At 32.6% G+C, this 26,493-nt stretch overlaps 1 protein-coding gene across 2 annotated transcripts in view; it reads right to left on the bottom strand.

The window, feature by feature from the left end:
• LOC126740739 (failed axon connections) overlaps positions 1-26,493 on the bottom strand; it is a 224,499-nt gene that overhangs the window by 13,461 nt on the left and 184,545 nt on the right. The window contains exons 4-6 of one of the 2 annotated variants that reach the window (XM_050446897.1): positions 19,674-19,820; positions 19,459-19,619; positions 3,178-3,307 (exon numbers count right to left, since the gene is read on the bottom strand). In XM_050446897.1, coding sequence (XP_050302854.1) covers positions 3,178-3,307; positions 19,459-19,619; positions 19,674-19,820 — 438 coding nt within the window. The remainder of the gene's footprint in view (positions 1-3,177; positions 3,308-19,458; positions 19,620-19,673; positions 19,821-26,493) is intronic. The other variant, XM_050446898.1, reaches the window with a different exon arrangement.

Raw genomic sequence — 26,493 nt, 5'->3', positions numbered from 1 at the left:
GACCAGAAGTTTTGTTTTTTCACTTCATTACTCGTAAGTTTAATTAATAATTCATGACTTTTAAAATCTCATGTCAATTTTCTAATTATGTGTACAGTAGACTCGCGTTATACTGAACACACTGTCTAGTGAACTATTCTAAATAGTGAACAGACATTTTTTCCTTAATGTATTCTGTCAAGTGAACAAATTGATTCTCGAAATAGTAAACCCAATAGTTTTATTAGGTAAACAAACAAGTTAAGACAAGAAAAAGATATTAAACGGTTTGTTTCTTTTCATGCAATTAGTTTTCTTTAGTATTTGGGTGCAGTAGGTCGCGTCACGCCGCCAGAATAATTATGGCAAAAATTAGAAAGCATTTAACCCTAAGCGATAAAGCCAAAATATTAGAAGAATTAAAGAAAGGTGTCGGAGTGACCGTTTTGTCTAGAAAATATGGTGTTGCTAAATCCACTATATGCGCGATTCGTCACAGAAGGATAAAGATTTTGAAACGAGTCAACAGTACTTTCACAGGACCTGGAAAAGCGAAAACTGTGAGACAATCAGAGTGTCCTAGAATGGAAAAAGCTTTATATAAGTGGTTCTTAAAAACAAGGGAGAGAAATTTTCCGGTAACTGGTTTAACGATCCAAGAGAAGGTCAAGTTACTTCACAGTCAATACAAGGAATCTCCTTCTTTTAATGCGAACAGTGGTTGGATGCAAAAGTATAAAAAACGTTTTGGAATACGCTTCCTAACGATTTCAGGAGAAAAATTATCGTCAGAACCCGAGCTTGTTGATCCTTTTAAAAGAACTTTACGCCTAAAAATAAATGAGCTTCAGCTAACAAAAGAACAGATTTACCATGCCGATGAAACTGGTTTGTATTGGAAACTTCTTCCCGGAAAAACATATGTAGCTCGCGAAGAAAAAACTGCCCCAGGTAGGAAAACCGAGAAACAAATAGTGACTTTTCTAGCATGCACAAACGCGGCAGGTACTCACAAAGTTAAACCATTAATTATTGGGAAAGCAAAAAATCCACGTTCGCTTCGCAATTTTAACTGTCCCGTCCATTACAGAAACTCCAAAACTGCTTGGGTGACGGCAGCAATTTTCAAAGAATGGTTTCACCGAATGTTTATTCCTGAGGTAAGTTTTGTCATAGGAAGACGTTTTAAATTTTACCTTTGTATCTCGAGAATTAGAAAAAATGGTTTCAGTCCTTTTGGACTACGATTTTTACAAATTTACGCCCTTTTTTTATTCCTTTTAAGAATTTAAACTGCACATTATTCTAGCATTTGTTCTTGTCTTAGGTTACGGAATTCCTACAGAGCCAAAACCTTCCAATTAAAGCCATGCTTTTGTTGGACAACGCAGCAAGCCTTCAACCTGCAGAACAGCTAAGAAGTGATGATGGTTCCATTTTCACTGTTTATATGCCACCTAACGTTACTCCGCTAATCCAGCCAATGGACCAAAACGCTATTCGTCTGATAAAACTATTTTATCGAAAAAATTTGTTATCACAAATTATTGGAACTAACCAGGATATCGGAGATGCTCTAAAACATATTTCGTTAAAGGACGCCATTCTAAATTTGACTTTGGCGTGGAGAAATTTAAGGTCTAAAGTTATAAAAAAATGCTGGCATAATCTACTTTCACCATTAGCCGACGAAGTTGACGATGAGGAAGATAACATCCCCTTAAGTGTTTTACGGAGCCGAATAAGAAATGAAGACATTGACACAGTGAGATCAGAAATCATTACTTTATTGCAGACTTTTAATCCAGAAGTTCATATTCAACCTATTGATGTAGACGATTGGAATAAAGATAACTTACCTGACACAAAAAAAACTAATGACCAAAGTGAAAGTGATGGAAGCGATCAAGATGATGGAGTACAAGAACAAATGGTAGTAAATAAGGAACGAGTGACAACAAATTCGGCAATAAAGTCGATTAACAACATCCTTTAATGGGCCGAAGAAAATGAAGATAAAGTGGAATATTCTAGTATACTCGTTTTACAAAACTTAAGGAATACGATGGTACAAACAGGACTAAAAACAAAAAAGCAAACAAAAATTACATCATTTTTTGAAAAAATAGATTAGATTGCCGTTTTTGTATTTTATTTTAATTACATATGTAATATTTTTTCTGTTTCGCATTAATAAAGTTAGTTTTCTAAAGACAAACGTTGCTTTAATACGTACATTAAAAAAAAAATTGATAGAGTGAACAAATCGATATAGTGAACTGGATGTGCATTAATTAGTTCACTATATCGCGAGTCTACTGTATTTCTTTTTTTTTATTTTTTAAATTTGGTTTACCTATAAATCACAACCAATTTTTTATATGGCCCTACGAATTTGAAGTCAACCTAACTCAATAATCATCTCAATCAACATTTTGGTTGTATTTTACAGTTAATGGGAATTTTCCGTCAATTCAACTAAAAAAACTCAAAATATAATATTTTGCTCCTTCCCCCCTGCCTATATAATATAATAGCAAATAAAATAAATTCCTATCCACGTCGTGTAGTGTGATGACATATTATTCTGTTACACACGTGATGTCACGCTAATCGGCAAATGCATTGTGTATGCGCGCTCTCATACCGTGTGTTCGTGTATCGTTATTAAAAGTTGTTGAGATCATTTGGATCCAATAAAATGTCCTGCGAGTTTTGGCTTGTTCTACCTGATAATTCATTTACAATTTGCAAGGATGTTCGGTATTTGTTATTTTTTTTTTTTGTTATTTAGAAGCATAGAATTGTTTGGCCCTGTATGTCCTACGATATTCAAGAAAGTAGGTTTTTAAGAAAACACTATTACTAAAATGTTTACGCACCGAATTGAGACAGCGAAGATTTTTTGAAGATGTGTGGATACCTTTTGTTATCCATAATTTGGAATGTGGCTCCATTTTTATATTTCTTGACAGGTTGGCAGGTCATGTTGTTTATAATTTAAATACTTTTAAGTAACAGACAAGTACAAGCCAGATTTTAATCCAGTCGATTATTACCTTTGGCGATATTTAAAAAATATAAGTTTAGAGCATAAATATTGCAAGTCAGGAGCACCTTTTTACCGAATAGAGCGTATAAGTAACAGCAAAACCCAAAAATTATCTTTTTAAAATAATACAGTGAATAAAATTATACCTTTTCCTTTTCGATATCTTTATCTTCGGGTTCCTTTTCTTTGTCGCCTTCTTTTTCGTCCTTGGCTACTTCTTTCTCGTCCTTCGATTCTTCCTCCTTCTTGGGAAGATGCGAATTCAAATCCAATGTGCTACAATAAAAATAAAAGTAAAACATTTTTTAAATTCTTTAAGAACTATAGCTGAGCGCTATTATGACAAGTAATATTGGTTTGCAAGCCTGTCCCAAACGAAGTTATTGATAAAACCTTATTAAATCTAAAAAAACTTAGGACTAATAAATATCACAAAGCAAAATAGAGTTACAATAATTTTTTTTTTAATCACACATACATCATTAATCAGGATAAAACATCATTAAAAAATTCGTCTAATGTATAATATACCTTAGTAACTAACAATCTTTTTAAATCTAATATAAGAGCTTTCTTATTCGGAAAGGAAGGTGATTAAACATTTTTTGACTCATGTAAATAAAACAACTTCTCACTTGCTCTGAATGCGGAATGGGAAAACGAACTGCCTTCTACAATTTCTTGCTCGTGCTTTTTGAAGACCATATTTATTGTTTCAAGCATATAAAAGAAACTTAGATATGATAGGGAGGATGGTGTAGACTTTACGTTCCGTTACATAGGATGCTGCATAACTAACAATTTTATAATTAACATATTTTCTGAGTGATGCTAGTTTTGGGTTTGCCTTTAAACCTTTAAATAAATTACAAAATATTTTCAAGCTTTTTACTCATACACAAATTCACTTGAAGTCTATTTGTTTCACGATTTTGTTTTATTATTTAACTTTTTTGGCGATTTTGCGGTGAATGATTTTATACCGATTTGTCGCCACTATATTTTTGACACGTTTAACGCTGATTTCTGGTTGATGTTGTAGTTAGTTATAGTTGACAGTAGGAATGACTCTAACCTATTTTAACGTTGTGTTTCTCGCCTTTTACCACAATTCAAACATAAACATGAAAGGGCACCAACGTCCTCCCTTACTAAATATTGTACTTCCTCCTGCATTTAGGGGTGTGTTCTATGTAATCTTAAATGATTTTTAAAATTATTTTAAATTGTGATAATTTTCTCCCACTACATGAAACTCCTGTTTGTAACTGACAAGCGACAACATTTTATCCCTCTATCTTTAATTTTAACTTAACACTTTCAGATAGCACTGATGGTATTTTATAGTAGTGAAGAATATCTGAAATTTCAATTTTAATCTGTGTGTGTTTTTTATTTTTTCTATTAAAACAAAAGAGTGATCCGACTTGTTGAAACATATAGACTTTGGTACAAGGTACATAATATTAACTTGTGTATATAAAAATTATTAATTGTAAAAGTAGTAAGGTAGAATAGGTATTACTAAGTATGTCTTTGAATTCCAATATATTGATTTTGTTATTTATACTTCTTGAGCATGTAAAAATTATGAGGAAAAGGGCTGTATTATAATTGTAAAATCCTAAAATTGCAATAATATAATTTCTGTTGTTTCTTAATTTCTCAGTTTCCTGATTGTATTCAATGAATTATTTTCTTACTAAAAAAGAACGGATGTTATGATATGCATAATATTACTTGTTCTTCTCCTTGTATATAAATTAAATACCATAGTGAATTTGTTTGAGTCGTCTCAACTGTGGTACATCGATGTTTTCTTATGAAAATAAAGCAGTAATACTTTTACAAATTTCAAGGGTTTGATTTTGAGCCTAAATTCTCAAAACTAAATAGAACAATATACAGTAGTGGCCAAAAGTAGATAGACAAAGTATTATTCTCATATAATTGTTTAAAGATTTACCCACAGGTCCCCTAGATTTTAAATTATTGTTATTTGTAAGGCGGTCTATAAAAAGATACCAATAAATTTCAGTTAAATATTTTGCTTGCTATCAGATAAAGCAATAATATAAATATAGCTGGTCAAACGTAGATAGACAAAAACAATTTTGGAATTATTTTTTTGTCTAGATATTTATAAAATAAAATTAGTATACTACACTCAGAAAAACTTGATAGGTTGATTCAAACAAAAAATATTGTTAGGTAACAAAACCGCTTTTTTTGTAAAAAAAAACTACTATATTGTTTATTTTAACTAAAGGGTAATAGTTAATGTAATCATAAAAAAATTATTGTTACCATACAAAATTAGTTTATCTAATAATTTAGATAATTTTAACTTAAGTTTTGTTGCCTAACAACCTTTTCGTTATTAAAAAAGTGATTTTAACTATTTCTTTATTTGTTTTCCCACCGTTTAGTAAAATTTTGTTAATTCAAACAAAAAAATGTTTAATTTATTTTTAATTAATATTTTATAATATATTTAACCCACATTCTTTGTTAAACTACTAATATATAGAAAATTAACACTATTTTTTGTTAAATCAGCCCACTAATTTATTTGGATAAACCAAATTATTGTTTGCAATAATATTTAATAAGTTAATTTTACTTATTAGGAATAGTTATTTTAATAATAAGAAATTGCCAACTGTCAAATAAAATTTACTTAAGAAATAGTATAATTTAACAATAGTTGGGTTACATAACCATGCTTTTTTGTTAATTGAAACTAAAAAATGTTCAATTTCAATTTTACCTATTCCGACGTGGTAAATTGAACCCACTTTATTTGTAAAGCAACTAGTATTTAGTAAAGCAACAATTTTTTTTGTTAAATCAACCTACTACTTTGTTTGGATCATCCACAATGTTGTTTCAAATAACTATATTCATTGATTGATTTTACCACTTATTCCAGGTAAATTTACGTTTTTCGGTATTCCTGGAAATATAAGTAGCACACGATACATATTCTTTGCTTGCGGCCCGTTTCATTATTTTCCACAATACGGCTCGCGTTGCACGTTGATAAAATTGCGCGCCAAATAATAGGAATAGGAAATAATTTTCTTCATTTTGTATTATACACTCAGTGTTTTGTGAGTGTATGTTGAGTTATTTTTTATATTTTATAAGAGTGAGTAAACAATTGGTGTAGTAAAGATGGATGATGATTTTTCAGTAAGATATACAAATCAGTTTGTAAATTCTCTACTCAATTCAACTAAAGGCAACGAAGACGAAGGTGGTCTCAATTTATCCAGCCTATCTATCTTATTATTTCTATCTTAATATTTCTTATATTATATTTCTTCTCTTATTATTTATATCTTATTATTTCTTATATATACTTCAGATTTACCCGGTCTAGTTGAAGATTCTGAAATACATCAGTATGCTGATGATACTCAATACATACATTATTTTGACTCTGCTAATTTTGATAACGTGGCTGATACTATTAACGCTGATCTGAACGTAATAAATCAATTTTCAAAAGAGCATAACCTTGTCATTAATCCTAATAAAACAAAAATGGTTTTGTTTTCAAACCGAGGATCACATAAAAATATAATGGAAACTGTTCACATTCAATTGGATAACGAAACTATTTTGTTCTCTGATACTGTGAAGGTTCTGGGACTTACAATAGACAATTCTTTAAGGTTTAAGGAACATGTTAATACTCTTTTGCAGAGGTGTTATTTACGCATGCGTATGCTTTATACCAATAAACACATTTTAAATTTTAAAACTAGGAAAAAACTTGTAGTGGCTCTTGTTTTATCTATTCTAAATTACTGCCTTATAGTTTATTATCCTTGCTTAGACCAAATAAATCGTTACCGCCTGCAACGCGTGCAGAATACTTGCTGTAGATTTATTTTTAACCTCGGAAAGTTTGATCATGTATCAGACTCTATACTTCAGTTGAGGTGGTTAACGCTACCTTACCTATTCAAATTCTTCACTTCTACTTTTCTTTATCGATTATATGTTAGTCAAAGACCTGAATATCTTTTTGAAAAGTTAATACCAAGAAACCATGTTCACACTCGAAATATTAGATACAATATCTTGACCATGCCGCACCATTCCACGGCTCTATTCGAGCGATCTTTTACTTATAATGCCGTTAAGTTCTTTAATACTTATAAACCAATATTTAATACTTCGTTAAATGTGTATAGGAAATATTATAAACTTTTGTTTTTAAATCAATCCAAAATATAGTCTAGTGTTCTAGAAGATAAATACTTTATATATACTTGTTTCTTTTTTTGTTTTTTTTTTCTCGTTTTCTCCATTTAAACTGTGAATGTTAGGAAGGTTAAGAGTTAAAGAGTAGCTTTAAGCTAATCTTCGCCTTCTTGGCAATGTAGTATTAAGTAATATTGTAAGATTAATATTGCTTTTTTTTAATAAAGACATATTATTATTATTATTATTATTATTATTATCTAATCCTCCTCTTGAAATTGGTTTAAACTATTCTGGGCTGACTTATCAAGCTGAGTCTGAACCAGAAATAGAGGGACCTTTAACATTAAAACGCCTTCTGCAAAGGGGCTTTGAAAATTTATTCGAAATCTTAAAATGTAAGTAATTTTTCCATTATTACCAATTTCATTTTTAAAGTAGATCCACTTATTCCTTGTGCAATACTTATGGATCCACATTAACCTCCACACAAAAAAAAATACCTAAATTAAAATCATTACATTTGCTGCCCAACAAAGAAGTGTTTTGTTAATTTTCCAGTAACTACGTTAATACATTTTCCACTTTTGTATTCGTATATTGTTATAAGGAGCGTTAGCGACTTATTATGTACGCCACGTCCGACCCTAATTTGGGTGTTTTTTGGGAAATAAAAATTCATATCTTTGGCTGTATGGCAAGCGAAACGATGAAATTTGGCATGTGGCCTCTCAATACATTGAGAATGATGGATCCGTAAACAATTTTTTTTTCGGTACCCACAAACGGAGCAGTACCGAGTTGAAGTCAAAAATTCGTAAAAAAATGGGTAAAATTCGAGTTTCCGACGAGATCTCAATTTTAAAGCATTCAATCGAGCTGAAATTTTCAGGATATACGGGTTCTTGGGGGTTACGTGTCTGTATACTTTTTGGGCCAGATCCATATACAGGGTAATTTTTTATAAGCGATCAAAGTGTAAAAAAAAAATTCAAAATGGTCCAGAGGCTAAAAGAAAATTTTTATAAAAAAAGTTTTTCGGCGAAAAGACTTAGTTTTATGAGAGAAATAACATATTTAGAGGTTTTTTTTCAAAAAAATTTTTTTAACGAGTTCTGACATTTTTAGTTTTTTTGAATTTACTGCCAAACGGAACTTATTTCCGAAAAAAAAAATTTTTCAAAAAATAGCTTTATCTTTTATCTTTCAAATGCCATATAACCGAAATTTTTGTGAACCATACAGGGCGAGCAATAAAAATTTTTCTCCAAGAAGGTCCAAAAACTTGACAAAAAAAAATCACATTTTATTTAATAACTTTTTAAGGGTGGCACTTGGAGATTTCAAACTTTCAACATTTATAATACTTTTTAAGAGCTTTTTTCTGATATACTCTACAGTCATCTACGTAGAGTAGTTTTTGCTCTACACCTTTTTTTAATTTTGACGCTTAATACTGGCATACCTATGCAACGCACGAAGACCAATTTTGCCTTCAGACACGCGGAATTTATCTGGCTATAATAAACTATATACCGTTTTGTTTCAAATAACACAATTTTCCAAAAAAATTCAATTTTCTAAAAAAAGTGCCAAAAATCGGTCAGTGGAATGCTGAACACCCCCGGTGCGGGGCTATCAGGGTACAATAAGTAAGTGGTCTAGCACCCAACAAGCCCGTCACCCAGGCAATGAAACCTGCGCTTTTCGACCGTTTCCGTTCGAAAATAAGACCCTTTTTATAATCGAAATTTGACTACTAAAACCACCTGGAATAGGTCCAGAATTGATGTTAAACTGTTCCTAAGGCTTTATACTACTTTTCCATGTACAAATCATAAGGTAAAAACCACAGCATAAAGAAACCAGCAGTCTCACTCCGCTCGAAAATGTAAGCGAACTAATAGCATCCTTAGCCATGCCGCAGCCATGTTCTCCGGATGCCGAGCTCACTGTTTATCGAACTGTGTTCATAGGTGTATCGCCTAGTTCAGCGCCGTACTTAGTGAGTTTGTCTTTATTTATTGGCCTAAGAGTGTCTATTTGTTTTGAAATATTACTTTATTTGTATAATTAGTTATCCTTAAACTACTATGTAGTCAGATGTTAATCTAAAAGCGTTACTATACAGGGTGGTAATTAAGTATGTACCATAAATTATTTAACAGGCGATTGTTTGAGTAATTTTAAGACAAAAAGTTCATATGAACATAGGTCCGCAAGTTCTCTGGCGGTGTTATTTATAACATTAAGGAGCTAATTTACCCCTAACATGATTAAATTTATTAGGTCCAGTGTAATCTCGAACGGGACCTGAAGAAATATTTGTGGCAAAAAAATTGGGGCACCTCAATTTTGTGCCATTTTTTAATATGTTATTTGATTTACTCAAATACAAATACAACTTTTTCGTATCTCGCTTATTTTTCGAGAAAAAAAAAGGCCACTTAATTGCATATCCCTGGATCACACAAGGAATTTGGGGAAAAGTTTCATTTGGAATTTATTATTAACTAAGCAAGATACGAAAAAAATTCAAGAGACAGAAAAGTTTTATTTGTATAATCCACAGAACATAATAAAAATTGCGCAAAAGTCAGTGGCATATATTTTAGTTGTTATTAAATTTTAACACCCTGTATATTGAGAACGAAGAATTTCTGGACATATGTTTATATGAACTTTTTGTTTTAAAATTACTCAAAGAATGGTCTCTTAAATTTATGGTACATACCTAATTAACTTCCTGCACGTATTCTTCTATATCGTCGTTGTTAGATGTAGAAATGCGATGTTTATTTTTGTTTAAATATTTTGTTAATGTATGAACTTTATTTTTATTAAAAAATCAATATTTGTACTATGTAGGTATTTTTATTTTACAAGATAATAACATCTAAAAAAATGTTTAAGTCCGGCTCTAGCCAAGGCAAAAGCCGCGTGGACCGTAGCGAGTGTCAGCGGCATCCCTACTATAAGCAAAAATGCCTCGCCTGCGTTAGTACACATGCACCGAACTCGCTTATTCAAGCCAATGTATTTTTATTGAAGTGCGACTGCTGGTTTCTTTATGCTGTGGTAAAAACCTTTTTTTATACCCTAAAGGGTGTCGCCCACTAGAGCGGAGCACGTCGGAGCGTACGGCAGCGCGCCGGAACGTACTTTTTATAATACATTGTTCTAAATGGGAGTCCGCTCACTTGTCGGAAGAGCACCGATCAGCAGCGCAACGAAGCGACCGAAATTCTATGTTGGGTATATTTTTCCGCTGCCATACGCTGCCGATTGCGGTGCTACGCCGCGCGCTGGCTAACGTGCGATACGTAGCGACCCAAATACGCATTTTTTTTAGTATTGTCTTTTGAAAGACGAGCGCAAAATGTCGGACGAAGAAGAAAAGCTCGTGGGTTTAGTTTCAAAATATGAATTGTTGTTTGATATGTCAAACAAAAACTATTCTAACACTGAAATAAAAGACAATATTTGGAAGCAGATAGGAGAACAAATGAATTGGCCAGGTAAAAGCACACAATAATTTATTACATAAACTTATTGTACTGGACTTCCACCTAGTAACAATTTATGTTTATTTCTACAGGGTGTTTTTAAGATTATAAGTTGTAAGATTTTTTCTTTCTTTTTTATTATAATTTTCCCACAACTGCAGATATTTCTGTGAAATGTAGTACACTCCTTTTAAATATTAAATAATTATTTTGATATAATTTATTTTTATTTTCTACCAGTGGCGTCCGATTGCGACTGAATAATATAATATTTGAACGATAAAAAAAGCATAAACTTAAATTCACTCTATATAGTCTAAGATCGGTCTTAACCCATCATTAGAAGAAATAATGAAAGGTTTTTTTTATGAAAAAATAAATCGAGGATGGCTTGGCAAATGATATCAGGTCAAGGCTATCCTACATATTGCTTAAGATCGATCTTAGTTTCGGATCTTATACTATAACTAAATAGACATTTTATTGTCAGTATTTTCCTAATCCATTATTTCTCCGTTTATCATTGCATTTTTCCAAGGAACTGTACCCTCGGGGGAAGAAAAATAATTTGCAAATATATCCCTAACAGATATGGCCTCGATCGTTGCATTTCCTCCCACTCGTCGTAAATTTTGAAGATTATCATTATTGAGGTTATTGTCAACTGATTCTAATGAAATTAAAGAAGGCCTTAAAAAATTATGTAAACAGGTCGCTAAAATAACTTTGTCCACATGTTCGGGGCTCATTTTTAATCTCCTTTGATAAATTCTAAATACTTGTGTCAAAATTCCAAAAACATTTTCAGATAACCTTCTAGCTCGGCTCAAGCGATAATTAAAAATTTTTTTTGATATATTGTCTTTAATTTGTGAACCAGGAAACGGTCGCAATAAATGCTTGTTTAGAGGGAATGCTTCATCGCCTACAATTACGTGAGGCACAATAATATTGGTTCCTGGAAGACTTTTATCAGGAGGTATATTAAAAGAGTTCTGCAACAGTGCTTTTCTCATATTAGAAGAAGCAAATATTCCTCCATCACTGTTCTTTCCATAGGCACCTACATCTACACATATCAAAATTGGCATCTACTAATGCCAGTAGAACGACACTAAACGTCTTTTTGTAGTAAAATATAGCGAACCACTATTGGCAGGTGCTTCAATAATAACATGTTTGCCGTCGACGGCACCGATGCAATTGGGGAAATTCCATAGTTCGTAAAAGTCTTTTTCAACCGTTTTCCATGATTCCTTTCTTGGGTTTGGCATGACAATATTGCATATTTTAGTCCAAATTATGTCACAAGTTGAATATACAATTTAACAGTGCTTTCTCCTAAGCGATACGAAAATGCAATTGATCTAAATGAATCTCCTGTAGCCAAGAATCTGAAAAGAAAATTTTTATATTTCAGCTTCAAAATGTAAAGATAAATGGAAAAAACTAAAAGACAATTTTCGCAAAGCCATTAAAGGTCGTAAAACAAAGAGTGGGGATGCTGCAAAAAAAATTAGGCCCTGGAAGCTTGAACAACAGATGGCTTTCCTTCTTCCATACATCGCTGAAAGACCTCAAACCTCAAACATAGAAACAACAGAGGAAGAAACTGGTAATTCAAGTGAAGAGGATTCTTACTCCAATATTAGTTTACCACCGCCCACTCCATCGACTACATCGACCTCATCAGCTCCTAAGAAAAAAATACAGAAATGCCGTCAGATGCCCCCAAATAATGTAGCAGATGTGCTGCAAAACTACCTATCAACTAAAGACATAAGTAAAAAAAAGTAGAAAATAATAACTCAATAAGAAGTTTTTTCCTTAGTATGTCGGAGGCAACTGAAAATTTGCCGGCTCATCTCAAAATAGAGGTAAAATCGAAAGTTTTTAAAGCCGTCAATAAAGCTGAATTAGCAGCTTTATCTGAAAGACAACATGTACAATCAAATAGAGCTGAATATTCACCATATCCACTCTCATCTTTATCACGAACATCTCGTCATCATTCAAATAACTTTCAAGATTCTGTGCTGTTGGCAATACCTCAAACATCACCAGACATAAACCATCAATACTATTCCTACACTCAACCATCATCATCATGTCAACAGACACAGGCCCCACAATTTTCCGAGGATCTTAACAATTTACATAATTTAGATGATTCACACTAGTTGCCTGAACACTTATAAAAATAATTAGGAAAACTTTTAATTTTATTTTTTTATTATAATTTATAAAATGTGTATTTTGAGTTTTTTTGCATATTAGAGGTGTACTTTTTTTGTAATATTTTTTGTATGAGAATAAACAAGTTATTTGAGAAGGTTGCCTTTAACTTGCCTTAATTATCTGTTAAATTAAAATGTTACTTTTTTTTTATTAAACCACTTAAATTACCTATTTTTTAATGTAATTTACCTTAAGCATACAGCTAACCTTTCTTCTGGACCTATAGCTTGACGAAATGACGTATTTTGTCTTTCTATTTCTGGTTTTAGGTAACCTAATAGTTTCATGAATTGTCCATGCGTCATTCGGAAATACTGATAAAATTTAATTTCGTCTTCTATTAGATCAGGAAATAAAGTATAGAATTCACCCTCAGTCTTACGTTTTTTACATATATTATGTATCCAACATTTTCTTTTCCTTTTTTGTTTTTTTTCTGCTTCTTCGCACAAAGCAGAAATTATGAATACCTCTTCCTGATCGAAGGACAGCATTGTACAAATTGAAGAAACTCAGCTAGCCGCTCCGCGTCGCTTCGGTTCAGCGTGCTCTATGTGCGTAGGGGCAAGAAAATGCGCTCCGCCGCGCTGCTATACGCTCCGGCGCGCTCCGCTCTAGTGGGCGACACCCTTAAAACATCGTCTGAAAATGGTCGATTTTGACGTCTACGGGCGATTTTAATACCGACTTTTACCGCAGTTTTGATGACATCAGTGACATGACGTCAACGTGGATGTATCGGCTCGGACTTGCTTCTTATTTTTATTGATAAAATGCTTAAATTAGCTGAGAATTTCCCGAAATCGGTATGGAATAATTCTAGAGACTCTGGAGAATCCGATTATGTGCATATCTTTTACCAAGTCGCCTTCCTTTAGCTGTGATCATTCGACAAAGTTGTAAAGTTTTAGAATTTACCGTGTTTTCATGCGACGGAAGAACTCATACATGGCATTTTGGGTGCGGGAGTGAAAGTTTAATAACTATTTATTTATTTTAACACAAAATCTAACTGTGGACTGTGGATCATTGTTATTATTTGAATTGTGAAGAAAACGCAAGCGTTAAGGTAGGCCTTAATGTAATATGAGCTTCAATGACAACCTAACCTCTACATGTATTATGTAAATAAATAACAAGACCAAAAAGAAGAAAATATTGACCTTATTAGTTAGAATAAGGTCCAAAATGTGAAAGATTGGCAAATTTCCGCTTAACTAAACGCTTTAAATGTTATATTACACCTTGCATATAAGCATATAATCAGTTTTCACCCAAGAGGTGTGTAACCTTAAAAGAGTAAGGAAATTCAATTACAGTTATGTGTCCCTAGTCAAGTATGAATAACAAATAGATATCTGTATGGTCTAACAATTAGCGTCCATGCAAGGGTATCTTAATGGTTTTGCTCATGACTGGCAGCAGGCCCCTTAGTTTGAATGCTCAGGTCAGCGAGATGGCAGGCTTTAAATATCTAAGAGGATAACCGAAGTAGTTAATAGCATCCAGTTGTGGTACTAATGATGGATAGGAATGCAGATTCTGGCAGCAAGATGTTTCAAGTATTGAATTGATGATAAGCTGGAAGATGGGGGTGAAAAGAAGCAGAAAAAGCCAGTCTAAAACTGGAGAGACTTTTTATGTTATTGTTGTTGTTTAATATTCAATATTATTTAGGTACCTACCATAGATAGTTTCCTTACAGAGAAGTATTTATATATTATATAGTTTGGTACTTATTAAACAACATATTAGCGATTACTCCATAAAGAAAAATGTACATAATCATTTTACGAAAAATAGAGAACTTATTATATATACAGATTTTCACAGGATACACAAGGTTAAGTGTTGGGTTTTCTTCTATGCTCCCAAACTCTATAATGCTCTCCCTGCTACCATTAAACTGTTACCTACCAAGTTTTTTACTGCAATATAAATTTACTATAAAACAATATCTATTAAAAAAATGTTTTTTCTCAATACAAGAATTTCTAAATGATGATTTTCATATATGTAATTATAATATAAAACTTAGGCTTTAAATCCTTTGATTATTAATAATATTAAGAAGTGTAAAGATTTTCTCTGTGACATATGTGAGCAACTTTGTGTATATGGCATTAACAAATTATGTTTATGTTTAAATTAGGTGTAAGAACAGCTGTTTTTGTTAAATCTCTCTTTTCTATCACATAAAGTGATATGTAAGTGTAATATAAGTTCATGAAATAAAGATGATTTTACTTAATTATTTAACTGTGTTCACCATTTATTTTTCCTACCTAAAAGATTGAAATAATATAGCGGGTTGGGTTGGGTTAGAAGGGCAGTTAAAAAAACTTATAAACTTACTGGTTTTTCATGTAAAATTACAGCTATGTGGTGTTAGAGTCTGGTAATGATGAGTGAACTCATCGAAACACATAAACTTGGAATATTTAAGAGAATTGGGTAAGTATTCATGTTCTTTTTCTACTGGAAAATAAAATTGTAAAATAGCTAATGTAACAAAAATATTATAATTGATTTAACATATTTATTTGACCGAGAGCATTATGAGAAACTAAAAGATAATTGTAAGTTTGCTTCAAGGGTTAGTCCTTGGATTTTTGTTGTCCTCCCTTTCCGCTAGCATACCAATTTGACAACCAGATATGTTTGCTGTTCTGCAAGACATTTTAACTTATTAATGACCTAAGTACATATCTTAAAAGACTTTCTAAATAAATTAAAAACTTTGATTTAACAAGATGTATTATAATTAAGCAAAAGAATAAACCAGTTCTTAAGTTAAGTATGTAAGAATATTCAGGTATAAATACTGTCTATGAAATATTTCAGATTAAGTGTATGTACAAATTTAAACTGCTCGCCACTTATAAACAGTAGCTCTTAGAAAACTGTGTCAATAATATCTGCTTTATATGAGAGTAAAGATTGTTTGTCTAAAAAGTGTAAATTTTAATTGTATGTTTTGAAATGTAAACTATTTATTATAGACATTTTGATGAAAATTAAAGATATGTATAAAATGGATAATAACTGTATGCTAATGACTGCAAAGTAATATAGAGCAAATTTCGTTTATGCCTTAAGGAATGGAATCTTGAATAAAACTCAACCTTTGTTATAGATCATTTTTCTCTTTAATTATTAAAAGTAAATAACTGTATGACAAAAGTTGATAAAACAATAAACAGGTTATGGAATACAAACATGAAATAAGTTTTATTTTCTACCCAACAATAGGGTTTTTAGCTCCAATTAAAAGATTCTCGTGCCTTTTTCCCTATTCAAGATTTGAAACAAATAAAGTATATATAATTACATATGTATATTTCATTGAGACAACATAAAGTATATAAATTATAAATGCATCCAACTTCTGGTGAAAAAATCCAGTATTAAGTGAAACTTCATTGAAATATTGCTCCGTTCCGCAACAAAGAAGTTGATTGTCTACAGTTTGTGTCATTCCTGTTTACTTCTAATCTTTATTTCCTTCCTCATATGATTGCACCTACTCCATCAAACACATTTCATGATCTCTGGGGAATCCTAACATACTTCATGTAACTTATTTATTTCTGGTTGTGTAGTCTAATCAACAGTAAAGACAGGCAGTTCTTCCTGGTTTCCCAATTTCATCAATATGGTAGAATCTCAATGATTTCTTGATGGATGTCCTTAAGTACATGGTCTGAGCCCTATCAAACGCATTTCATGATCTCTGCGGAATTCTAACATACTTCAATTAGTTTATTTATTCCTGGTTGTGTACGTATACTAATCAGCAGTTAAAACATGCAATTCCTCCTAGTTTACAACTAATGGGTCCCACAGCCCTTGAATGTCATTCTAGGTACACAAAAGTTCACACAGGCAAGATATATGTAAACTTGAATGAAATTATGAGATTTTTATCAGTCTTATTTAGCAAAGTCAATCTTTTTTTCATATATATTTCCACAATACAAGCTGAGTATACATATTTATATAAAACTTATAAAATACATATAGGTATGCATCTTCATACACATAAGCTACGTCCGATCGTGTTAAGCGACCGAAATCGAGAACGCAGCATATGCCGGTTGTCAGCAACAACATTATAGTCCGCGCTCCATGTTATTTAATCAATATAATGCCTGTTTCACACGCCTTTACTCAAGATGCGTTTTGGGAGATCCGTTTGCGCTTTGAAAGGGCGACTCTGTCGAGAAGTTCAATTTTGATTTTGCTTTATTTACAAATGAGAATATTTTATTTATGTGATTGATTTATTGTTTAAAATATGTATAGACGCCGTTAATAATTATATAAATGCATTATTAGACTTTTCCCCCTATATTGTAATCTTTTACTTATATAAATTTAATCAATTAATAAATTAACAACTTTCTCAGTCGGTGCTAAAGAAGTGGATCCAATGTTTAAATAATTAGTGGAATGGAAATGAATGGAATGGAATTGGAAAGGTAAAATCAATTTTAGGTCGTTTTGAGACAACTCATCTTCAAAAATTTTTACATTCCACAGGTCAGATATTAGAATTTTTTGGGAAAAATAACTCATAAGCTCTTAAAAATTTGTTATGAAATCAAGTTGCCCAAAGGCTTCATTGGCAAGTTCATTACGTTTTTGTTGTTCACTATTTCTTTCGTCTGGGCTTTCTCTTTTTGTGTTAAAGATGCAGGTAAATTTGGAAAAATTTGAGGCTCTGCTGAGCAAACTAATCTTGCTTTAACTCTAATCTTAGTGAGTGTGCCATCAGGTAAAAGATATTCAGCTTCACGGATAATATCATTCGGGTCAAAATGCTTGGCACAAACCACAGAATATTGAGTAGGAGCCCAATTATCTCTAGGTATGGCTTTTAGCCATTTAATTTTAAGTTGTTCATCTTTGGGGAAGCCAAAAACAAAAATACTTGCCTCCCCTGCTTTTAAACTACTTTTAAATTAGATTTACATCCGGGAACACTGCGGGGACTTGGCATGTTCAAATGATTCGAATGAAACTTTTTTATGTAATTAACAACTTTTTTGCTATTGATCCGATTGGGATGAAATTTGGTATTTGTAGTTTATTTAGGGTGCAATTAATATACGTTGACAGATATTTGACATATAACATATTATATTGACATACAACGCGACTATATAACACATTATGGTTCTTTGAAGCATGATACCCCAACAACTGGTCCTCTTTTTCCTTGGCATATAAACGTTGGCCCCCTGACTGACCAGACTTAAGTACACCTGATATTTTTTGATTTTTTTAAGAAATTCTATATGGCTCTTCACAAACAAGTCCTAAAGGTTCCAAATTGGTCCCCACGGACCAAAAGTATAGGAGCGAAGCGACTATACTTGTTATAGTTTCTTGCTATGAATTAATGAATATTTAACATTTAAATTTACATATTAAAACTTTCCGATATAGTTTTATTGGTAAATATTTTAACATTTTACAATTTTCCAAGATTGAATACTTTTTCGACACTGCATGGAAAAAAATTAGGTAATAGAAAGTTTTTGCAAGAAAATTTTTTTAACATTGGATAAATTATTTAAACCTAAATGTTATGCTCAGGACTTGGGCCTGCTAACAAAGGTTTTTTTTAATCTTGTTTTGCCTCTGTATGATACATCTTTTATTATATCCAAGTATTTATCAATAATACTTATAAAAGGTAGGTTTTTAGAGTAGCCTCAATTCAACATTATTGAATAACTTATGGGATTAAGGCATAGATTTGTTAAAAATGGTTGGGCTATTACCTAGGTATATCATTTCCATTTATATAAAAATACATTCTAAAATTTCTAAATCCTATGTTTTTTCCATTTTTAAATTTAAAAACACTTTGACTAGTCTTAGACTTAGACTACTACATTGACCAGTATTCACATATTTTTTATAGTATAGAGTTATTTGAAGCTCATTTTGCATTTTATAAAGTGTTACTTCTTTACATCATTTTTCTTTATGTGAAAACTAATTTGCCAGTTAAAGGCTCTTACAATGGCACTTTAAATAAATACACCAAACTGGATGGCGCCCACAATTTAAGAGCGTAAATCTCTAAAATAATTCATGTCAACCCACCACCAATTAGTGCTCTCCAGACTGCTGTTAGCATATGTCTCTATTAAAGACTTTCAACATCAGTCGATTTTAATAAAAAGCAAAAATTTAATAAAAAAATGTAACAGTATTAACTATTGAAATATGACCACGAATTAATATTTATATCACATTTTAAGCATATGAACAAGATATTATGAATCTTATTAAGACATTCTAACAAAATTCAATGCAATAATTAATATCATTTAGACTGTTGTTTTATAAAACCCTTAAAACATAAATATTTTCTTAGTGTTTTTTCCAAGATAATATTAATTTAAAAAAAATCTGTTGAAACTATTTTGAAATTCTCATGTTATAAAAACATACCTGCACAAATCATCCCAATCCGGAAAACAACGTTCCTTCATCCTGTTAACATGCCCTACTAAATTCGGACAGCATTCGGTCATAAAATCACGGAGTTCCCATTCGACTTCCTTGTCCAGGAAGTATATCTGAGCTAAGTGCGCGAAAGCAACTACGTCAAGCTGTGAAAACATATTAAAATACTAATGAATACACCAGAAAAGGGTATGCCTTACAGTCGTAGGCTCATCCCCGAAGAAGAACGGTTTGTCGTCCAATGTATCTGAAAGTACTTCAAGGTCCTCCTTTCCGAACTTGATGATTTCTTCCGGAGTGTGGACGCCGATACCGTGGGCCTTGACCTTCTTGGAACCCTGGAACCACTAAATTGTCAATAATGAGATAAAACAATATTAGGAACACAAAACACTGGAAGGGAACATGCAATTAACAGGATCAACCAAATTTAAAAAAAAACTAGTTAAACAGAAGTTATGTCTTTTAAAGAGTTATTTAAAGTGCAATGATTAAAGGATTTGTTTAAAAACAATAATGCAGAAAACGGTTTAAGTGTTGGCAAATTAATTTTTGATTATTTTTTTTCAAGTTTTGTGATAGGGTAGTGGAAATTCAAGGCATTTAGAAAATATTACTCAATATTGTGTTAAATCGTATTTGCTTAATTTTAAAGTTCCTATTAAGTGAATTAGTTGAACTTCAATAATCTTCATCATATATCTAAATCTTTTTTTTTTCTTTACGAATTACTTATTTGTATAACAAAAATTAAATGGTGAAAAGAAAAGTGAACATTATTTATAAAAATCAGGGTTCGAAGGATATACATTTATCATATTTATTACGTGACATACAGGGTATCTCTTAAACGTCTGGACAAAATCCTAGAATATATTTCTGAGGTCAAAATAGGGTGTTATATTTAAAAAATAGATTTTATCTAATTTTTTTTTAACCTTTTGCGACATACCTTTGAAAATTGGTATCAAACGGTTTTTTGGTGTAAAAAACTCGATGAGCATCTTTTACTAGAGGGCGCTCTATACTGCACTGTTGATGGTGTAAAATGGCTATAACTTTTTTGCAAGTGTGCTTTTTATTTTTTTTTGTAAAGGAAACAATTTCGCCTAACACTTTTGAGTAAAAAAGGTACGCTTGGTAGAACCCTCTAAAATTAACTGTTACCAAGATATAAAACCAAGATATAGAATAATAAAAAATAGGAATGAAATTTTTTGTGTAGTTACTTTTAACGTGGTTTGAAGGAAGATTTTTTAAATTAACAAGAAACAATAGGTTATTTAAAGTTATTTTAATTATTATAAACTTTTAACAATTGTTCGAAATGACCTCCGTCAACATGAATACACATATTAACACGGCGTCAAAAGTTAAAAAATACTCTTTACATCAACTTCTCATCGTTCTTCAGTTGTTGGCTGCATTTTCAAATTCTTGCACTCTTCTTCTGTATTAATTGCTCTAGACTACACTATCGTTTTTAAAGACCCCCACAAAAAATAATCTTATGGAGTCAAGTCCGGTGACCGTGATAACCAGTTTACAGGAACGTCATTTCCTTTTCCAATACATCTATTTGGATATTGTTGATGCAAATAATTCCGAACATTTAATGTGAAATATGGTGGAACACCATCATGGATGAACCACACATCTTGCCAAAGTTGTAATGGCAAATCTTTTAATAAATCTTGCAGCATATTTAGTAAATGTTATAAATATTTCACACCAGTTAGCTTGGTAAAATTACAGGACCGATTATAAAATTGCCAATGATTCCCGCACACACAGTATCCCTAAGCTCATGTTGACAATGAGTTACTTTAGTCATTGAAATTCTCAACAGCCTAAACATGTTCATTATGAATTCACTTCTTGTAAAGCATGCTTCATATGTAAACAATATCAACAATATAACCCAAACATTGTTCAAAATCCAAAGGCAGAAGCGAATTGCCAATGGAATTGCAGGAATCTGTATATTCACAATCATCAATGGAATGTAATAACTACAGAACAGTAACTCTCATTCCCCACGCAAGCAAAGTATTAATCCATATCAATAATAAGCCTTTGGAATCATTTCTGCTTCCACAAATGTCGAATGAAAAGAGAGGTTTCATATCAGGTAAAGTTACATGGGAGCAGCTACTTAATGCTCGATATACCATTGAAAAAGTAAGGGAACACAACTCAAAATTATATTTGTAATCAGTGGACTATTCATTTCTGTGTATCCTCAAGCATTTGGTATTTTTAATTAAGAGTCTCTACCATCACTATAACGCCAATGTCAGATCAACACAAACAGTGTTCAGAGCTTTAAGGATAGAGGCGGTGTCAGACAGGGATGTCCCTCATTTACAACACATATAGCAAAGATACTAAAGAAAAAATAGTAACCTGAGATATATGAATGACGACTTAATTATTGCAGAAGAGGAAGACCAACTGATAATTATAATACAACAATTTGGAAGTGGTATGGAGAAAGTGGCTGTTCTTTCAACGGTCTTTGAACCACATCCTTAGATGCTCCTACTTCTAAACCGAAGCGTCAGGTGCTTAATGTCGGATGGATTTTTTACAAAATTTGTTCCTACCATCTGAGAAGTCTCTTATCATATGGTGCCGTCCATAATTGACAGGTACAGGAGTAAAACAACCGGTTTCGCGAAGGCGTCTCTCAATAGCAGCAAATATTTGATGAATTGGTATACACCGATTTAAAAATCTTTGCCCATATACCACTACAATTTCACGGCCATTTCCTTCACAATACCCAAAAACTAATAACATATCCGTCTTTCTGCAAAACTGTATCTTTCAGTCATTTTAACAAATTAGAAATTGAATTTTTACTAACAAGGTTAAAACACCTTATTTATTTTCGCACTAGCAAATTCTCAGGGACAGTGCACCAAAAACCGGGACTGTCTTGCTAAAATCGGGACTGGTGGTCACTTTATTTTAGAGACACCCTGTATGTCAGGTAATTTATATTTTTAGTAACTATAAATATATTTTTAGTAATATAATTAAGGAGAAAATAAAAAAAAAGACTAAGTAGACCTGGGGCCGTATTTTTGAAACCATTGGAATTTGATTCGCATACGAAATTAGAGGATTTCGCACGAAAAATCGATATTCGTATTTTCCACCGCATCGTATGCGAACTTTTTCGCATGCGGTGTCTCGAGTGGGTATATACCATTCGAATTTGAAAGTTCGTGTGCGATTTTCAATTTGATTCTGCCACTTGTCTTATCTACAGAAGATACTACCACTTCCTTATTAAGAGAAAATGATTCTGTAGTAACTTTTGGTGGATTCAAAGTAGACTTGGTGGTTGTTTTTTGTCCAAGATCCACTAAAACTTTTACCAGTTCTTCACTTCCATTTGCTCTCATTGCATGCAGTTCACTGGTTCTATTGGGATCTACACTTGCAGGTTTGCAGTGTAGCGTTGTAAAGCCTACAGAAGTTTCTACTACTTCCTTAACAAGAGAAAATGATAAAATGATTCTGTAGTAACATCAGATGCATCCAATGCAGATTCAGTGGTTGTTTCCTGAGTAAGATCCACTGAAGACTTTGCCAGTTGTTCACTTCCATTTGCTTTCATTGGATGCAGTTTACTGATGCTACTTGTTTTGATTTTAAACTAGCTTTGTTTTTTTAAAAATTTGTGTGTGTTCTTTAAGTATTTAAGTAGTGTTTTTTTGTCGTTGATTAAAAAAAAAACAACTATAATCGAATGGCAAGATTAAACAATCTTGTGCAAAGAAACGTCGTCGATGCACTGGAAGAGACTGAAGCTGCGGTAGATAGAAAGAATAAGATGTACTCTTCATTTCTTGAGCCATTTGAAATGTATTCAGATGCTCAATTTATTAAATTGTATAGATTAAGCAAGCCTATTACGATGGAATTGATGTGCTCCAGGGAGACTGCGTAATCCACAGAACACAAATATATAGTAATCAGTCCGCTACTTTTATCGACAAGGCTTGTGCAGTTTTAGCTGGAAAATCTTGGGTGAAGTTGCCCGACTTTAATTCCGGGTGCAATAAATAAAATTAGTTCTTTCTTTTGCTCACTCGACAAAAAACCGTAATATTCTTTATTTTTTGAATCCAACTTAAAAGAAACGCCATGAAAAAAGCCTCAAAATTCCCTGATGTTTTTAAACTTAATTTCAGGTTAGGTTAAAAAATCTTTAACGTCTTTATCCCGTTTGACATGGCCTCCAATAGTACTCGACTTGGCTACGTTGCCACTACATTTCATGTTCGTATGCGAATGAAATTTCGAATGCTGTTCAAAAATGCACTTTTTAATTCGGGTACGAATTTTGCCGTTCGACTTTGTTCGCATTCGAAGATTCTAGCATGGTTTCAAAAATACGGCCTGCAAACGTATTATTACAGGGGAATGCATTAAAACCATAAACAGTGGAAATTGGGCCAGGTGTAAAAGATGCAAAAAATAAATGCAAAGCATTCCCACAAGAATGGAAAAATATATGGAAACTTGTGAAGTAACTGCTGAAGATCTAAACACAGAAAATAAATTACAGAATACCGAAATCTTTACCATCAACCAGTAAAGGTGGGTTTAATTGAAATTAGTCTTTAAATGTTATAATGCCTATAAAATAATACAGGGTGTTTCAGAACTATGGGATCAAACTTCTAGGGGTTGTTCAGTGCAACAGTAGATCCATTTAAGTAGAGGATTTGTCCATGTCCGGAAATGTGTCACTACGCCACTACGGCCCTAAGACGCGTTTAAATTTAGAAAAAATATTAATTACCTAAATAGGATCTGCTGCATTTATTTTTACCTTTTGTATATGATACCATCACAACAATTGTTCAAAATGTCTTCCTCCAACCTCAATACACCGATTTAAACGCCGCACATGATTTCGGCGGACTACACAAAAAAATTTGATCCTCGTTTTGCATGATTTCAAATGCTGTTGTTATTCGTCCAATTAAGTCTAGCTCTGATTCTATTAGAGTTTCGTAGATTAAAGACTTTACATGTCCCTACAAGAAAAAATCGAGCGACGTTAATCGGGTGACCTAGGAGGCCAAGAGGCCTACTCCACCTCTGGCAATCCAACGGTGCCCAAACCGCTGAGCCAAATACTCGCGTACTTGTACAGCAAACTGAGCCGGCGCTCCATCATGCTGAAATCACATTTGCTGTCTAACGTTTAGTGGAACATTTTTAAGGAGTTCTGGGCGAACTTCCTCCAAGAAACGCAGATAAATAGGTCCTGTTAACCGTTCCGATAGAAGGTATGGCCCAATTAAATAATCATCAACAATGCCTGCCCATACGTTGACAGACCAACGACTCCTATTCCTACTATTAAAAACACCGTCTCTTGTGAAAGAGGCTTCATCGGTCCACAAAACATATCGTAAAAAATTTGGTTGTGCAATGATGTGATCCAGAAGCCATCGACAAAATTGAACTCTAGGATGATAATCGGCTGCAGTCATACCTTGAACTTTCTGGAATTGGTAAGGATGGAGTTGTTGCTCGTATAGTACCCGCCAGACAGAAGCGTTACTCGTATTCATATTCTTAGCGACGTCACATGTGCTATTTGACGGTTCATCGGCAACTCGCTGAAGCACCTCTTCTTCAAATTCGACCGTTCTTACGGTTCGAGCAACACCAGTATCATGCATCTTGGTCTTAAACATGCCTGTCTCAGCGAGCCGCTGATGAACCGCAATAAACTTTTTGTATCCAGGATAACGTTCATGATACAACCGCGATGCTGCTCGTGCACTGCAGTTTGTTGCTCCGTATGCCAAATTCATATCCGCCAATTCTTGATTGGTAAAGTTTTCCATCAGCAATAAATGTTTAAACATTGTAAGCTATAAAATTTTTAAACATGACATTGAGAATTGACATTGATAAGCGTTGATTTTAAACAATTGTTGTTATGGTATCATGTGTTATGGTGATACAAAAAGTAAAAATTAATGCAGCAGATCCTATTTAGGTAATTAATGTTTTTTATAAATTTTAACGCCTCTTAGGGCCGTAGTGGCGTAGTGACGCATTTCCGGACATGGGTTCCTATACTCAAATGGATTCTTTTGTTGCACTGAACAACCTCCAGAAGTTTGATCCCATAGTTCTGAAACACCCTGTATTACACGTAAGTAGAAATTGTTAAATATATGTAAGAAAATATTTAAATATTACTTAAGAACATTGAATTGTTGGTTTTCTTTTGAGATAATCATGATGAAATTATTCTACAGCCACTACCACAAAAAAAAACAGACGTTATCTAGGGTCACGAATTAAGGCATAATTGGCACTTCTAATGAATATATCCTTAAGATAAACAAATTGATTTTTGATTGATACTTCATCATGGTGAATTAAAAAAAATATGTGCTCTATCTTACGACCGGGTTAGAAAGGCCGTTCTCGATATCAACTTTAAGATCCTCTTTTAGACACTGTGTAAGAGCAAGCAAAACATGAGTGTAAAGAAAAATTAAAGGATCAGCTGGTGTGCATGTCGTTAGATGGTTGGATCAATCGACTTCAATCAATACTGTAGATACAGGTGTTACTTTACACACTGCTGAAAATCTCAAGGATATTGCGATAGCATCAATAGATCTTGCAGAAAAAGTTTTTCAAGTAAAAGTTAAAAGTTTTGTGATGGACAATGTGGCAAATGTACAAAAAATGTGCACTAATCTTATGAGTGAAATAAATATCCTTAAATATGGCTGTTCGGTGTATTTTCTTAATTTATTGTCAAAAGTTCTTGACCTTCCAGCAGTTACACAGTCCATCATAAGGGTAATAAAATGCTTCAGAAAATTTACATATTGCAGCTGCTCTTTACAAAGGATCCAGAGGAAAAAAATTTGTGATACCCCAAGAAGCAAGATGGAATACGATGTATTATGCAATTATATGCTACCTAGATATTAGAGGTATTCTTGTCCAACTCTGCCAAGATAC

This window comes from Anthonomus grandis, chromosome 9 (genome assembly GCF_022605725.1).
Source record: "Anthonomus grandis grandis chromosome 9, icAntGran1.3, whole genome shotgun sequence".
Lineage (NCBI taxonomy): Eukaryota > Metazoa > Arthropoda > Insecta > Coleoptera > Curculionidae > Anthonomus > Anthonomus grandis.
Note: the sequence above shows the minus strand (reverse complement) of the source record. Positions and strands in the feature narration are given on the sequence as shown.